Genomic DNA, 16,258 nt, shown 5'->3' on the forward strand with positions numbered 1-16,258 from the left:
ATGACAATGTGAAAAATGATTTACTTTGAGTTGTTAGACAATGTGAAAAAAAAAAAAAAAATCATGCTATTATATAATTTAGTTGTAAATTATGATAACTCGTCTACTCATTACAAAATGCATGATTCAATGCGTTGAAATTAAACTATATTACTAATAGGGCATTGACAATCCGTAAAGATCGGTATATATTACAGTTAACCTATATAAATTAATAGCCTTAATATCAAGAAAAATCTATTAAATTATGGAAAATTAATGAATTGATAAATTAATAACCTATTAATTTATCACCGTATTCTTTATTTTCTTAAATATTATACATTGCAATTCTATGCATTTGTTTAACCAAATAAAATTCATGATTTACTTATTTCTCCAAAATAAATTGTACATTGTAAAGCTAAAGCGGTGCCATGTTTACGCAAAATATAGACAAACTTTGAAAGAGAGGCACACTGCACAGTAATGTACAAAAGCTTTGTAAGTTACAGTACCAAACTAGCAAACATAGAACCGAATGCATTCCACGACGCATCCGTAGGGGAGCTGACAATCGAACCACCGCCGCCACCAACAGCTAACCCTCAACGTTAGTTCATCTGTTCATCCAGAGCTTCAAATCCAATAGCCGGAGCGATCACCGCCTTACCAAGAGAAAGGGTTCTGCAGTCACAGTTCAAAAAACAACTATGTCAAAACACTTTTCCACGTCTGATATTTGTAGTGACATGTTTACGCAATGGGCATCGATTTCGGTACTTCTTTTCAACCATCTGCACTCCAAACTGAATATTTTATACGCAAGTGAGGAGTGCAAAAGGCCATAAGTAGAGCTGGTTAAGCACTAGAAGGGTAATAATTAGGTCACTTACAAACTTCTTCTTCTTCTTCTTCTTTTTCTCAAGGTTCGCTATAAGCTCGTCCTGTCGAACAAGGGTGTCCTCAAGTGCCTGCAAAAAGCAAAACAAAAACAAAATGTACATGTTCACGTTTAGTTAGTTTTCTCTTGATATAGATTTTCCTGTTTCGGTTTCATTTTTCTTTTGGAAATGCCAACATCAACGCCAAAAGACATGAATGTGAAGACGATTTACCTTCTTTGTTGATGACAGCTCTTGTTCCAAGGTGTTGACGCGGTTGAGAGCAGCATTCAAAATCTCCTCTTTGTCAGGTGGCATGACTGCTGGTTTCGAGCTGAGAGCATACAGCTTCTCCTCCAGTTCGGCCATGCGCTTCATCAAGTTCTTGTAGTCAGTGCTGGAGATGGCAGGCGCAGGCAACGGTTGGCCTTTAACCACCACTCCATTGTAGTAAACAGGGGTTCCATACCGGGCAGCATCAGTGAGTTTTCTTGGCATGCTTCGTGTGAATTGAATCATGGCGACAATTCCCATGATGAAGGCCATGAGTCCAGACAGTAACTGATTGGTTAGTCCATCAGGAACCTTGCGAGTATCATGCACAGGGAATCCTTCTGTAGGAAATTCATCATAATGAACTGACTTAGGCCAATTTGCATCAACAGTCTTGTCAACCATCGGTGCAAAGTTGTCATACTCATAGGCCTGATTGCCCTTGTCTGCGATTGAAACCTGCAAAATACAAAGCAAATGAGAACATCCACAGATAAACGCGACATGGTCCATGGAGATCGATATGGTAATGAAGGTCTGCTAAGCTTACCTTTTTAAGCGGATGAGAGGGTCTTCGATGCTCCACTTGAAAATGCACGTCAACATCTGGAACAGTTTTTGATTTGAAGGAATCATATCTCTTCATGTGGTTGTAGCATACAAAAATCAAACAGATATTAGGCAATTGATCATTGAAAAAAATAACCAAAAGAAGACAGTTTGAAGAGAGGCCATAATTACACCAAAGTTCAAAGATCTGAGTACCTTTGAGGAGGCATTCTCATCTTCAGAAATTATCTTCTCCTCAATGCCGGATAAAGATTTCCTCGGGCATTTGGCCTCACCATCATGAACCATCTGGCTCATCGAAGCAACTGATTTTAATCCTTTGTTCATATTAACATAGAAGATACTACAATCAAACAGAAACAAAACAGTAGTAAATCACCTTCATTATGTCTGGATCATTCCATGGGCCCTTATCCGAGCGCATACAACCACCCTTATCAGCACAAGTACAAGTGCCACCTAGAAACTCTGGCAGCTCACTGTTGCAGATTTTAATGAAAACACTTTATGACAGAATATGAAGCTAATACGATATTACGTTACCAAGCAAATATGTACAGCACAATGTGAATCAGGAACGAAAACACGTTATGACAGAATATGAAGCTAATACGATGTTACGTTACCAAACAAATATGTTACAGCACAATGTGAATCAGGAATGCTAACAATATAGACTTGGAGATGTAAGAAAAATTGAACCGAATTCCAAGGAAATATATCTTGCCCTAGTGGAAACTTACCTGGCATCAATTATTTCAAGCAGCTTGCTCTGGTATTTGTTTCCGAGAACCTGATGGGTAATCATCAACTCGTTTAACACCATTACCATATCAAAATCGTAAATCAGCATTAGGTTACGGTAAACAAAAGATGAATGCGTACATTGATTTTTGCAGTGGTCTTTGGATCAAGGAAAGATTTCACAGTGTTCCATAAGAGTCTAAATCCGGAACCAGCATTGATGATGAACATACGGTTGAGGCTCTACAATGAAGAAAGCTTTCGATCACGTCATAAAACAACAAAACTGGTTTTCTTGCTAGGCAAACCAAGAAAGCTTATTGCACAAGAATTGCAATGACATTTACAGGATACCTCAGGATAGTTGCCACCATCAATGTTCTGAAGGGTCTGGATGAGGTCCCTTGCAGATTTGTTGAAATTTTTAAGCCCCTGCACATCAATTACACGAACTCAAGATTACTTGTTTTGCAATCAAAACAAGGGAAAAAGAAAAATCAAAGTATCTAGCTATGTTTACTAACCACTCCTTGGACATCAAGAATAGTGGTGCTTTGATCAATATGCTTCTTTGCTGCAATGGAACATGCAGGGAATTTACAGACAAAAGTCCTCTCAAACTCCCGAACATGGTACTTCAAGTAACGCTCCATTGTTGTCACTTGCATCAGCTTGTTAGAATCAACTTGACCAAGTCTCTCAATGTAGACAGGTCGTCCATCCTTATCAACTCCGTGATGTCCTTGGGGATAGTACTTCAAGACTTCATCAATTTCCTTGAAATCGAAGTCCTAACAAAATAACCGAAGGAGAAATTTAGGGCATCTGGACAGTAGTCAATAAAGGCATAAGGTAAGTTCGAAAAAAGAATCGAAAAAAGAAGCGTTAAAATACCTCCATGATGGTGTCAGCACCAAATTCCTTTCTCCACTGAAGCATATCAGTCCACATTTGCTTTGCCTTCTCAATGTCAAATTTCCTGGCCCTTAAAAATCTTTTCCACCATACAAGAAAATAGCAATTTAGTCAGAATCGTTTAGAGAAACTGGATACCTCTAATCGTTAATGCTAGCCAAAAGATGGAATATAAGTTGCCTTAGCATCATATGATGATCGTCGTGTTTTGCAGGCAGTAGTTCTTCCAAGATTAGTGCTTGGCGAAATGCGTCCACTGCCTGTAGCTCCTCAGCATCAATGTTATCCTCTATTGGGACGGACATCACCCTGCTGCTTCTTCGTCCCTTCTTAGTAAAGGAATGCCTAAACTTGGTGGAGGCATTGATTGCCTTCTTCTTAAGAGTCCCAAGCCTTGTTTTCCTCTCATCCTCGGAAGTTTCTTCGTGAACTGCAGAGAATAATTGCAGACAAAGATTGAGATAGAATGAAAATGTAGGCACAAATGTTTGATTGTTAATTATAACTTACCAGGTTTAAGGTGTCGGTCGACGGATGCAGGCATAGGGTCACACATGGTTGATATCTTGCAAGGTTGCTCTACCGCTTTGAGACAGCCAAAGGATAGGAGGGTCAAGCACTTATATATCACAACTTGCTCAAACTAGGGCCCTCGGAGGATATACCCTACACCAATAACTTTAATTCACCCAAAAATGAAAACAAAGTTAGAACACCAAACCTTGAATTAATCTTGTTCTCATGCATTTAAAGGGTACTTATGTTCGATACAAATACTTATGTTGCCAAACTATAAATTTAGACCGCATCGTGAAAGAATCAGCCTGATTAGAGTTTCAGATTTACAGTTTGACAACATAAGCACCGAGAGTATTGAAATTAACGGTTGAGAAATTAGAAAAGAGGAAAAACAAGAGATTGGGTGTGTAGAGAAGAGAGGGAGGTTGAGAGAACGAAGAAGAAGAAGAATACCTTTTTGGCAAGAAATGTAGGGAGGAAAGAGAGAAAGTGGTGAAGCATATATATGACCCGAATTAATCTCTAGAATTGGACGGCTAGACAGACAGAGAGGATGACATGACTTATTTAGTAAAGAAAGATTGACACCAATAAAAGGGAGATTTTGTTTTCATTTTTTCCCCATTGACATGGTCGTCTCTGTGCATTGCATTGCTTGACCAGTTTTTGCTGTTTTTGGTGGCCTGCGGCTGCGAAATGCAAGCCACTCCGTTCAATATCTTTTCCTTTTCCCGCACAAGTTAACCAACTTTTCCCAACTGTCATCCTTCTTTTTCCACGCAAAACCTACTACTATTTTTGTTTGAATATCAATATACCAACTTTTTTGGTTAATAATATATCTTATAAAAAAAAAATTATAGAGTTGCGATTTTAGGATAATGACTTAATTTGATATGTTGATTTAATCAAACGAAAAAGTGTAGACGTGGGTATAGCAGCATTGGTGAAAGTGAATGTGATTTTATCTCGTATTTTATACTGTTATATTTTCAATGTGAAATTTTTGTATAAGAGGCATAATAACCACCAAGAGATGATCGAGTGGTTGTCAACGAATTTCACGTTTGTATTCTACTGGGCACGTTTTGGGTTCGATTCTTGGCACTGGTAGATCACACGATGGTGGTCAAGAAAACACTAAAATACATGTGTGAGTCTTCCCGGTCTCTTAAAATGTAGACTATCGTGGCAAGTCACTAATATGTCCCCTTTTTAAGTAAAGAGTAGAAGGAGAATAACTCGTTGAAATTGCTAGAGTCAAAACTGACACCTTGAAATTATGAGGATCTTTGTGGAACCTTACGAAGAAACTAGCAACTGAAATATTGTATTTGTACTTTGGTATTATATAAAAGAAGGAAAACTCTGCGATATTCGTATTGAAGCTAGTGTTAGCAATCCATTGACAATTAAGCAAAGGCGATGATGAAATATTTTCATTTCTCACTGGGGAGAAGAAATAATTCAAACTCCAGAGAATCATTGAAAAGAAAATACCAATAAATTAAGACCTAATTAATTAATGATTTTTTTTTGAACAAATGATAGTATTTACACTAAGGGGGTGGGTGAGTGGGCTAAATCTTACAATAGGTTTGCCATAATAATGCGGTTCAACTTTGCATTTGGTGATAATCGAACCTAAAACCTCTTACTTACAAGTGAAGAGAAATGCTACTAAATCGTAGTACTAAGTGACAATTTCATTTCAATATAAATGGAAAGATATGTTATTACTATTGAAGGAAGCTCATCAGTTATATTTTTGCTTATGCTCCTTGGTGTTTTATGCTTTTATTATACTAGTTACGTGGAGCTTACTTGCCTCATAAGTAATATAAGTCATAAAATATTAGATTTATCTCAAATCATATTGAAATCCTACTTTTAAATTACACAATCACATTTTTAAACAGTATTGACTACAACAATTATGAATATACAGATTAAAGAAACAAATGGTGGGATATATATGAGTTAGTTCCCTAGACTTGCATACACACTCATTGCTCAATCACCCCTTAAAATTGTTGTTAAAAATGTCCTTTTAACTACTTTCCTCAATAATTATAAGGGAACTTCAATAGAAAGGGTTTCTTCAAACTTTTAATTAATGAAAATGGTTTAAAATTTAATGATAATGACTTAAACTTTAATGAAAGGACGTTTAATATAATAAAACATAAAATAATAAAAAACTGGCATGCAAGACCCCTTGCCCCATCACACACATTCTCTCTCTCTCTCTCTCCTCTCCCTCACTATTTTTAAAATGAACATTGACTATTTCTTAAAATGAACTTGGATACTAAACTATTTCTTAAATTGACTATTTTTAAAATTGAATACTAGTACTATTTCTGAACTGAGGTTGGCGTGCGTCTTGCATGCACTTTTGGTTGAGTTTTTGTTCCCCCCCCTCTTCATTTGTCTTTATCATTAAATAAAGTTACTATATGACTTTTAGTTAAAATTCAAATTTTTAAAGTCTTTTTCATTAGTTTTTTTAATTATAAAGCATCTCTAACGACTAATCATATTAATTTGACCTACATATTATACATGAAAACGAAAATGTTGGCTCTTTTGGAGGTAGTTTAATTTGTGTCATTTGCTTCTAGGGTTTATTCTATTTGTAGTCATTAGTTGGTTGTTGAAGTTTGGAAGAGAAAGTCAACCACTATTCTTCTTTCGTATAAGATTTTGAAGTTGTGGCCCCAAAAAAAGAGTCAAGTATACATCTCAGTTGTCAAGTGTGGTTCTCCACTAAGTTTTCATTCATCGTGGTGGTTTGCAATTGTTTGCCCGCTGCTGAATTAATTAGGGTAGGAAATTAAAGCGTTCATGTGCCAATCATGGACTTACGTCAAATATTGAGCTATGTGATGTGATGCTATAAGATGCTTTCATGTTGACTTGTGGCAATTTTTGACGACACTATGTTACAAAAAATATAAGGTTACAAGTTAAGACTTGTTGGTTAGGATAGTGACTCGCTTTCTTACACCTAAGTTTTAATCCCTCTTTATGTATTAGAGTAGTTTATGTACGCTTTTGTTCGCCAAAAAAAATATTGACAACATAAATATTAGATATCGACCACTATTGGAAAACTGATTATTTAAGTAATTGGAGATTGAAAAATGATCTTTTTTTTTGCCAATTTTTCAATATGGATGTACTTATGTGCTCACAAGCATCAATGGTAGAAACTTACTAAATTTCTAATATGCAAATTATTTCACCTACATTATTAAAAAGTTTCTCTAGATATTGTTTCACAACTAGAAAAAATTATATGAATTTGGATACGAAGGACTATATATCAAAAGATGGGGAAAAAAAATGAAAAAAAAAAAAAAAAACTGAGGAAGGTAAAAGAATTTTGTTGGAGAAAAGCAACAAGCAAAGGAAAGAGAAGCGACACGAGATCTGAAACTGTGAACTTGAGCTTAAGTACGTACTATTTTTCTTCATCTCAAAAGTGGAATATTCATTATATGAAGATATATCATAATTGCAGAAGCATTACTTGCAATGCACGGAAAGACCGACAGAGGACCCTCCTCCATCCATAATCGCATGCTGGTGAAAACCAAACTAAACTAAAATCCCGTTCCGCAGCCGTAGATTCATCTTCTGTATTTCGCATGACTGAGCTAAATTCTGCAATATCCTCTGCAATTGTATTGCTGTCCTTCCAAATACCCCTGCAATGGTTTTCCGATAGCTGTTGCGCCCTATGAAGCTCTAATAGTTATTCCAATCCGTAGATGTGCATGTTTTTCCTTTCCTTAATAGCTGCATCTGCATACATTTGGTTTTATTTTCACATTATATTTGACTATTTGTCAAGATACTTTCATTTACTTTTTTGAATAATAACACCAATCTTTATTTCGACAACAAATACAGACATATATACGATAAATACAATTTTCGTTAATTTTGTTAAACAAATACAACATGTACATTCAATCTCAACATGTCCTCAAATTCTTGTGGGTTTCAGTTCTGATTTGGTATCGTCTGGGGCTAGAGGTACAATTTGTTACTTGGTGGAGCACTGTATGGTGGATGTCTTGGTCACAACTGCTCGTGAGTCGTGGTCTAGAGGAAGATGTCATAAATGCCTCGCAGCCTCTGATGTAATTCCAAACTATAGGATTCGTTCATACGTATATTTGACCACATGTTGAAGGAACAAAATGAACAGGCATGGATCAAGAGAAAGTTTTTTGTTTTTGTTATTTTGGTATTTGCGGTTGCAGGCTGTGTGAGTGATATATTGTTTCATGTTTCTGAAACATTATAAACCAAAGTCTGTCATGAGTCCCTTGATTTAAGGAGTCCATTTCCTTGATTACTGTACAGTCATCTCAGATTGCTTTTCATCTACTTAGGAGTCTAAGTCACGTAATAGCTTGTATAGGCCTTAATTTCAGGATCTTGATTGATCCATGTATCTGTATAAGTCTCTCTTTGTACTAATTACTTTTCACTCAATTAATGAAAACAAGTTACAAGGCAGGTTTTCACACCCAGGCTTAGCAGTTGGCGTCGCATTGTTAAAGTCGCTGTACCGACAACTTCCTGCTGCCCAGCCACCTCTAACCATTGAGATAGTGGAAGATATATATGTTAGAAGGTGAAACAAACGGGGCCTTAATTCCTTGTTAGCTTGTCATTGCAGCGGCTGATTATCATCTTCAGACGGGAATAATCATCCTTGGAACATCACATTTGCAACGTCAATTTATTTCGTGATGGCACAGATTATGCTGTCATTATCAATACTTCACACGAATTTGATGGCAGTGATTTTGGAGCTCAGCCGGACGAGGCTATATATCGTATGGGAAAATAAAAGCTTCTGCTTTAAAATGGTCTCAACCATATACTTTCTTTGATCAGCATTGCCTTTTAGCTGGTTTTTCTCTTCTATTAAATGTTGTTGAACCAGGCACTGCTACAATTGCTTTCCCGCTGCTGCCTGCTGGTTGCCGAAACATTTGCCAATAACTCGATCAGAACTTAATGCAGTATTAAATTTGATCGCAAAGATTTTGACGAGGATGCAAGAGGCAGCAAGCAACCCTAGTTACTCAAGCATGTGTCTTGGGTTACTACTTGAGCTAATTGGATGCAAATTTCATCCGAAGAACATTTATATCCAGTTTTCTCGAATTCACATAGATTGCTCCAAAAGTTCACTATTCATGACTTAACTTGAGAAAGACTTGTGCAGAATCATTCACGGAAACAGCGAAGGATTAGCAGCTGGTGCGGTGAGGCTCTGAACTTGACACCCAATTTTGTTCATAGCGCTTAAGAAGCTCCACTGCCAATTCCGGTTCACTTTCTTGGCAACCAAGGAAGAGAGAAGCGTTTAGGGAAGAGAGGAATCAAGAGGGTACGTACAGACAGCGTGTCAAACCAAGCAAGCAAGAACAAAAACGTGAGCGTAGAGAAACTAAAAACCGCATCTAATCAAATATTTGGTACAAGTTTTTGCTTTTTTTACAAGAGTTGAAACTGTGGACTAGACCCTAATTACTATTTTCTTTTATCTCAAAACTGAAGTTCTGTTTATATGAAGATATTACAATTGCAGAAGAATTACTTGCAATGTACGGAAAGATCCACAAAGGACCCTCCTCCATCCATATGTTCTCCCCATAATCACATACAAGTGCAAACCAAATTAAACTAAATCCCGTTCGCAGCCATAGATTCATCTTCTGTGTTTTGCACGACCAGGCCAAATCCTGCAATATCCTCTGCAAATTGTATTGTATTCTTTCCAAGTAGCCCTGTAGTGGTTCTATAGTTTTTTTTGTTTGCTGAAAAATACCCCTTTAATGGTTTTTCGTTAGCTGCCAATGTTGCGCCGCATGAATCTCTAATAGTTGTTCCAACCCCTAGGTGCATGTTTTCCCTTTCCTTGATAGCTGCATCTATATACATTTGATCTTATAAAACAACTCAGGAGGAGGCTCTTACTTTTTTGAAGGAGTACTCTGCACATTCTGGAGGGTGGTTTTCCGTTGCTAATTTGGAGCACCTCAACTAATGACAATGCCTGCTGTTATAAAACATTGGCAAGGAAGAATTCCAGTCATTCCAAATAGTAAAACACAGATAACAAATGTCTATTTCATCCCTCCAGAGAACCACACAAGCTGGAGCCACTAAATCCACCACACTAGATAAATGCTTTTACATTGATCATGTCACCAACAGAATAAGCCCTGCAATTACAGGTCCAAAACACAAGAAGGTCAAAACGTAAACTTGCAATAGATCTGATATACAAATAAACTTGAACTGGCTAAGCAATTATTATGTAATTAGTTACATACAGATTTCTTTTCCTTGTCGACGGAGGCTAGAAGCTCCTCTTGTTTATGGCGGGCTTCCTCAAGTGCCTGAAAAAATGAAACAAAAGAAAACGTGTAAGTTTTCTTTTCCTAGCTTCAATTTTAACTGTAATAATAGAATTGAAAAATATCAAGACATTACCTTCTTGGCTTCTGTCAGCTCTTGTTCCAAAGCATTGACGCGGTCAAGAGCAGCCTTTAGCTTTTCTTCTTTCTGCGTCTCAACCTTGAAAACCATTCGCACAAAAAGAAAATGTATATTGTTATGTTTATTATTGTCTTGATTTTGATCTTTCTTTTTCTGGTATAAACTTCAATAACAGAATTCAAAAATGTCCAGATGACTACTTGCTTGGTTGAAGATAGCTCTTGTTCCAAGGCACCGAGTCGATTGAGAGCAGCATTCAGCCTTTCTGCCTCTCGCTCAGTTCCCTTGCTAACCATTGGATCAACATCGTCATATCCCATCGGATACATTCTCGGAATTGAAAGCTGAACAAGATGAAGCAAATTCGCATATCAAACAATAAAGCCCAGCAAGTGCCAGGTCCAGAATTTTATATCTACGGAGGCAAAGTTGAACTATAATAAGACTAAAATGTTGAGAGAGAGAGAGAGAGAGTTTGTGTTAACTAATTGATAAGTATGCAAAAAAGATAAAGGGCGGTGCTTACTTCTTCAGGCACAGAAGAGAGATAGTCCCCATGCATTTCAGCCTCTAAAAACGTATCTGAGCAGAAAGAATCCATTCTCTTCATGTAGTAGCATGCCAAGAGAAAATAGAAACATAAGGAAAGTCAGGAAACTGAACATTTATGAAAACAGAGGCAAGACGGTTTGAAAAAGGCCATAAACACACAAAAATGAAAAGGAAAACTTGAGCCAAGGTCTGAGTACGTTTGTGCAAGCCTTCTCATTTTCAGAGATTAACTTCTCCTCTTCAGAGACTTTCTTCTCCTCTGCAGAGATTTTCTTCTCCTCTTCAGAGATTTTCTTCTCCTCAGAGATTTTCTCCTCCTGCTTCTCCTGTTTCTCCTGATTCTCCTGATTCTCCTCTTTCTCCTCTTTCTTCTCCAGATCGCCTGACGTGTTACTCGTGCATTTGGCCTCACGAATACTCTGAACCATCTGCCTCAACAAAGCAACAGATTTAGAGATCTTTTGTTCACATTAGAATATGAATTAGGATAGATAAAAGGTATCACAACAAATAAATTTCAATTACTTGCTGATAATGTCAGGTAGTTTACCACTATCCCCAAAGGAAAAGCTGTTAAATTGTTGGACAACATTTATTTAATATTCCAATACTCTCCGTTACGTATAGACTATCTCCAGCACTAATATAGAGAGGTAAATGCAGGCGTTCGACTAAGGCTGTTGGTTTACCATATTTCCCAAAGCTTAAGTTGTTGCATTACGCGTCAAGAATTATTTCATATTCTAACTGTACAAAATCACCTTCATTATTTCTGGATCATTCCATGGGCCCTTATCAGAGATCATGCAGCTACCCTTATCGGCACAAGTGCAACTACCACCCAAAAACTCTGGTAGCTCACTGCAGGTTTAATAGAAAAAAGAGTATTATAAGTTACAACAGGAAGTTTAATTAGCTTTAGATTGAACTAGATATATACTAAAATGTTCCTAGAACAACACTTACGTAGCTTCAATTATTTCAAGCAACTTGCTCTGATATTGATTTCCCAGAACCTAATTCATAATCATCAACTCATTTAGCAACAGTACAGATCAAATTTTAAACCAATTGACTAGTTTAAAGTGAACAAAGGACAAAAGCTTACATTGATTTTTGCAGTGGTCTTGGGATCAAGGAAAGATTTGACGGTGTTCCATAAGAGCCTAAATCCAGAACCAGCATTGATGATGAACATACGGTTCAGGGTCTATGTTAAACAAAAAGTTCAATTAGCACCACAGAATACAAAAGCTACCTTTCATGATAGGAAAGCAATCCAAGAAGCTTGATTCACGTAAACTTGAAATCATACAGCTTTTTACAGGATACCTCAGGATAATTGTCACCATCGACCTTCTGAAGGCGCTGAATGAGTTCTCTTGCAGATTTATTTAAACTTGTAAGCCCCTGTGGATCAAGTACACACATAAATACCACATGTCATGTTTGACACCATGCTAGTTAGATCTAACCAGAAGATCTCCACCAATTAATAAACAAATTAAAGTATCAGTCTATCTACAGAATAATTGGGTATCTCCAATTGTCCTGAATTAAGAGAGTTTTCACATACCACTCCTTGGACATCCAGAATTGTGGTACTCTGATCAATGTGCTTCTTTGCTGCAACGGAACAGGCGGGGAATTTACATATAAAGGTCCTCTCAAACTCCCGTACGTGGTACTTTATATACCGTTCCATTGTTGTCACTTGCAGCAGCTTATTAGAATCAACTTGACCCAGTCTCTCAATGTAGACAGGCCGCCCATCCTTATCAACTCCATGATGCCCTTGTGGATAGTATTTTAAGACTTCATCGACTTCCTTAAACTCAAAGTCCTTAGTGAAAAAACAAAAGGAGAAACTTCAGACAAACAATAGCTAGTCCAACTAAACCATCTCCACTATATTCCAACTTCAACATAAGCATTAAAAACTACCTCCATAATAGTGTCAGCACCAAATTCCTGCCTCCACTGGAGCATGTCAGACCACATTTGCTTTGTTTTCTCAACATCAAATTTCCGGGCCCTTAAAAATCTGCACCATCATACAACAGTATAACAAACAACCTATTCATAACAGCATGTAGCAACGCAACTGAGGCATAAAAAACTGTTATTGCCAATCAAAACAGAGAATAAGTAACCTTAGCAACATATGAGTATCGTCATGTTTCGAGGGAAGTAGTTCTTCGGATACAAGTGTTTGCCGGAATTCCTGAGCTGCCTTGAGCTCCTCAGCATCAATGCCATCGTCTATAGGGAAAGACATAACCTTACTGTTCCTTCGACCCTTACTGAAGGAGTTTGTAATCATGTTTGCTGCCTTCTTGAAAGACACAAGCTTTGTTTTCCTCTCATCCTCAGAGTTCTCATCTACACACGAGTAATAAAAAAAAATTGACCCACAAACACAGATGTCTCTCTTGTTCTTTTCCATTTTCTCCTACACATTTATCTTCTCTGTATCGCTGCAATTTTATCAGATGTCCAAACAAAATGCAAAAACAATTCACATAGAAAACACAAAATTCATATGACTTGGGAGAAACCCAATGCAGTTATGTTCTATGACAAACCAAATCAATCAAAACTCAAACTACGAAATTATAAATGTAACCCAAAACAATTTCAATTCGAAATTACTAAATGTCAACTTGTAAAGTAATGGGTATATTCTTGAACATTTTTCTCTATAAATATATAAAGAAGAGAAAGTAATGGCTTTCAAGTTTCAACTCACCCGGCTGTGTTAAGTTTTGATTAAGGAAATCAAATCTTGATATTCTTCTGTAAAAAATGTATGGGGCTGAAAGCAAAATTCTGAATCCATGACCGCCAAACATGATGGTTGACGGATCCCAAAGGCAAAGGGCCCTGACTATATGGTGGAGAAGAACATGCCTGCACTCCTCCCCTCCTCAGCCTCAAGAAGGAGACTAAGAGATGGAGGGAGGCACATTTTCCTCCACTAGAGGTGGTCTGGAGGCCACAAAGGTGGCGCGTGGATTTCACAGGCCGCTCCCGGCGCATGGAGACGATGTCACAGCAGCGGTAACACAATCCCACGCGCGCCAAATAGGAATCTTTTTGTGTTTTCTATTTTGGAAACCAGTGCAGCGGGCGAATATCTCTTGTGGAAAGGATATATCGAGATGTAAACGCTTGGTTGTTTTTTTATTTTATTTTATTTTATTTTTAGTTCTTTTGTTTTTTGCTATGATCTAGTTGTAATGTTATATTCTTCACCTTATTGTATTTTTAATACACGTCATACATTGTTTGGATGTGATAATCTGAGACTGCTTTTAGAATGGAGTACGATTTTTTCTCTTCTTTTTTTTTTCCTTCTTTTCTCTTTCTTTTATTTGAACAGTTATTATTAAGTTAAATCAACATTTTGTATTAATTTTTTTATTGAGAAAGAAAGACAAAATGAAAAGTGTGAAAGAAGAGAAATAGGATGGCAGGGGAGAGGAATAAGATAATAGAGAAACATACTCCTTTTAGAATACCTAAAACCGCTTTTAGAATACCTAAAACCGCTTTTAGACAGCTAAATGTGTAAGTGGTTTTATTTGATGGTAAAACTTAAGTATTTTTTGTCATATAAGCTTTTTTATGAACAAGCGAATGTTAAGTGACACTTGAAGTGCTTTTTCAAAAAGCACTATGATTTTTTTATATACAGACTCAACATCTTTCTAATGGAAAACACTTCTAACAAAACTTTTTTTTATGTAAAGTAGTGTTTTCGATAAAAGCATTACCTAACGAGCCCTAATAAGATGGAAAATCTAAGTTCTAAGTGCTAAAATAGTAAGTACAAGACCTTCAATGAGGCAAATCCATAAGCATTTAAATAACATGAAATGTTTTGTCTTAAGATATACTCTAAGATGAGACCAATGTCTGAAATATCCTGGATATGCTCGATATTTTCACAAAAATATTAAAAAAAATCAAGGAACAATATGGAGGGAGAAAAGTGTACGTTTCACCGCATATCCCAGATACTTTCGAAAATCAGTCAATTTTTCTCAATATTTTATGTATCCTTGCAGAAATTTTAGAAAGAAATTTATGGACTAGTGGTTGAGTTTTCTTCTTCGTTTCTTTTCACATTTCCTTCTTCGTTTCCTTTTTTTTTTTTTTTTTTTTTTTTTATTATAATTATGTGAATTTAGTTTTAAATCTATCATATATTTGGAGATTGGTGCAATTGGAAAGTACTACGTAGGAAGGCCTAATCAAAATGAAAGATGAAGATTGACTATCATTTTAACTCCATGAACGTATGCATTCTATATGGTATTAGTTTAATTCAATAAAACTTGATGAAAGTTTCAATTAAGTTATGTATAATTTATTCGTTCTAGTGAAATGTTTTATTTTGATACTTGTCATTAGAAAGAAGTTTTCCTTCTAACATATCACGTACTTGTTTTTTACACAGTATCTAATTATTAATTCTTAATTCATACATGTGTTGTGGCTTCATATTACATTCCCTAAACCATAATTTCATGCTTTCATGTTTTTTTTTAATCAAATTTTCATCATTTCTATGGAAGGCAACCAATATCGATATTTGATATCGGATGTATCTATCGATCTTTCTGCAACATATTGATATTTCTATCGATACTGATATTTTAAACACTAGATGAGACTCGATAGAAAGCTAATCTTAGAGAATGTTGACAACTCTATGTCACCTCTATAATAGTAGTCCTATGCAAGTTTTAGGCAAGCGTTAATGATTGAACAAGAATTCGTATAGTGTTGTCTTAGCATACCTAAGATGAGACTTGATAGAAAGCTAATCTTAGAGAATATTAACAAATCTGTGTCACATTTATAATAGATGTGAATTTCAGGCAAGCGTTGATGATAGGACCAGGATTCGTATAGGGTGTATGCCCTGTGAGGAATAGTTATATTCCAAACCCTAATAATTATGCTTTATTTAACCTTAAATATGTCATCAATATGATATCAGTCTTTACTTTAGCATGTTTACTGAGAACAATTTTATTTTGATACAATAAAATATTTACATTACCTGATAAGAGAATAATTAGTATCAAACTCGTCATCTATGAATACGTTAAACGCAAGACACTACAAGATTTTTTGGGACTCACCACCAGTAACATTATTATCGACGCAACCTATATAATTAAGCACATTTAAGTAAGGGAGGTGTATTGGGTAAAGTTACCGAGAGGAAGCTCAGGAAGGTGATGTTAAAAATAAAATGGTAGAAATTAATAACATGCATA

At 36.3% G+C, this 16,258-nt stretch overlaps 2 protein-coding genes across 4 annotated transcripts; both read right to left on the minus strand.

Annotated features, from left to right (window-relative positions):
* Positions 1-343: 343 nt before the first annotated feature.
* On the minus strand, positions 344-4,505 carry LOC103967124 (phosphatidylinositol/phosphatidylcholine transfer protein SFH3). 2 transcript variants are annotated; one of them, XM_009380377.3, is made up of 14 exons: positions 4,338-4,505; positions 3,876-4,043; positions 3,546-3,795; positions 3,345-3,444; positions 2,975-3,241; positions 2,805-2,882; positions 2,592-2,693; positions 2,450-2,499; positions 2,086-2,185; positions 1,902-1,994; positions 1,687-1,776; positions 1,098-1,595; positions 876-953; positions 344-666 (listed from the first exon to the last, which is right to left on the minus strand). In XM_009380377.3, exons 2-14 carry the CDS (start codon positions 3,919-3,921, stop codon positions 649-651), a joined length of 1,770 nt encoding a protein of 589 aa, XP_009378652.1. In that variant the 5' UTR covers positions 3,922-4,043; positions 4,338-4,505; the 3' UTR covers positions 344-648. The 2 variants fall into 2 exon arrangements, with proteins under 2 accessions (XP_009378652.1, XP_048437059.1); XM_048581102.1 differs by lacking the exon at positions 4,338-4,505 and adding an exon at positions 4,087-4,127 and having other exon boundaries at positions 3,876-3,950.
* A 4,847-nt stretch (positions 4,506-9,352) lies between these two features.
* LOC103967125 (phosphatidylinositol/phosphatidylcholine transfer protein SFH12) lies at positions 9,353-14,135 on the minus strand. 2 transcript variants are annotated; one of them, XM_048581103.1, is made up of 14 exons: positions 13,717-14,135; positions 13,121-13,349; positions 12,912-13,011; positions 12,544-12,810; positions 12,300-12,377; positions 12,076-12,177; positions 11,934-11,983; positions 11,729-11,828; positions 11,165-11,395; positions 10,942-11,019; positions 10,616-10,759; positions 10,410-10,493; positions 10,250-10,315; positions 9,353-10,138 (listed from the first exon to the last, which is right to left on the minus strand). In XM_048581103.1, the coding sequence occupies exons 1-14, from the start codon at positions 13,817-13,819 to the stop codon at positions 10,121-10,123; spliced, it is 1,650 nt and encodes a 549-aa protein (XP_048437060.1). In that variant the 5' UTR covers positions 13,820-14,135; the 3' UTR covers positions 9,353-10,120. The 2 variants fall into 2 exon arrangements, with proteins under 2 accessions (XP_048437060.1, XP_048437061.1); XM_048581104.1 differs by lacking the exon at positions 13,717-14,135 and having other exon boundaries at positions 12,912-13,043; positions 13,121-13,251.
* Between the last annotated feature and the right edge of the window lie 2,123 nt (positions 14,136-16,258).

Source organism: the organism of the source record quoted next, unplaced genomic scaffold (assembly GCF_019419815.1).
Source record: "Pyrus x bretschneideri cultivar Hongxiangsu unplaced genomic scaffold, Pyrus_bretschneideri_v1 Contig16, whole genome shotgun sequence".
Classification (NCBI taxonomy): Eukaryota; Viridiplantae; Streptophyta; class Magnoliopsida; order Rosales; family Rosaceae; genus Pyrus; species Pyrus x bretschneideri.

Bases quoted from the DNA above. Each gene is read 5' to 3' on its own strand.
- LOC103967125 (XM_048581103.1), bottom strand. From the start codon at position 13,819: ATGTTTGGCGGTCATGGATTCAGAATTTTGCTTTCAGCCCCATACATT. The intron at 12,178-12,299 runs GTATCCTGTAAA...TGTTTAACATAG, and splicing joins ATGGTGACAATTATCCTGAG to ACCCTGAACCGTATGTTCAT. The intron at 10,494-10,615 runs GTAGTCATCTGG...ATGGTTTTCAAG, and splicing joins AGCTATCTTCAACCAAGCAA to GTTGAGACGCAGAAAGAAGA.
- LOC103967124 (XM_048581102.1), bottom strand. From the start codon at position 4,108: ATGAGAACAAGATTAATTCAAG. The intron at 3,951-4,086 runs GTTTGGTGTTCT...GCTGTCTCAAAG, and splicing joins GAGAACAAGATTAATTCAAG to CGGTAGAGCAACCTTGCAAG. The intron at 3,796-3,875 runs GTAAGTTATAAT...TATTCTCTGCAG, and splicing joins CGACCGACACCTTAAACCTG to TTCACGAAGAAACTTCCGAG.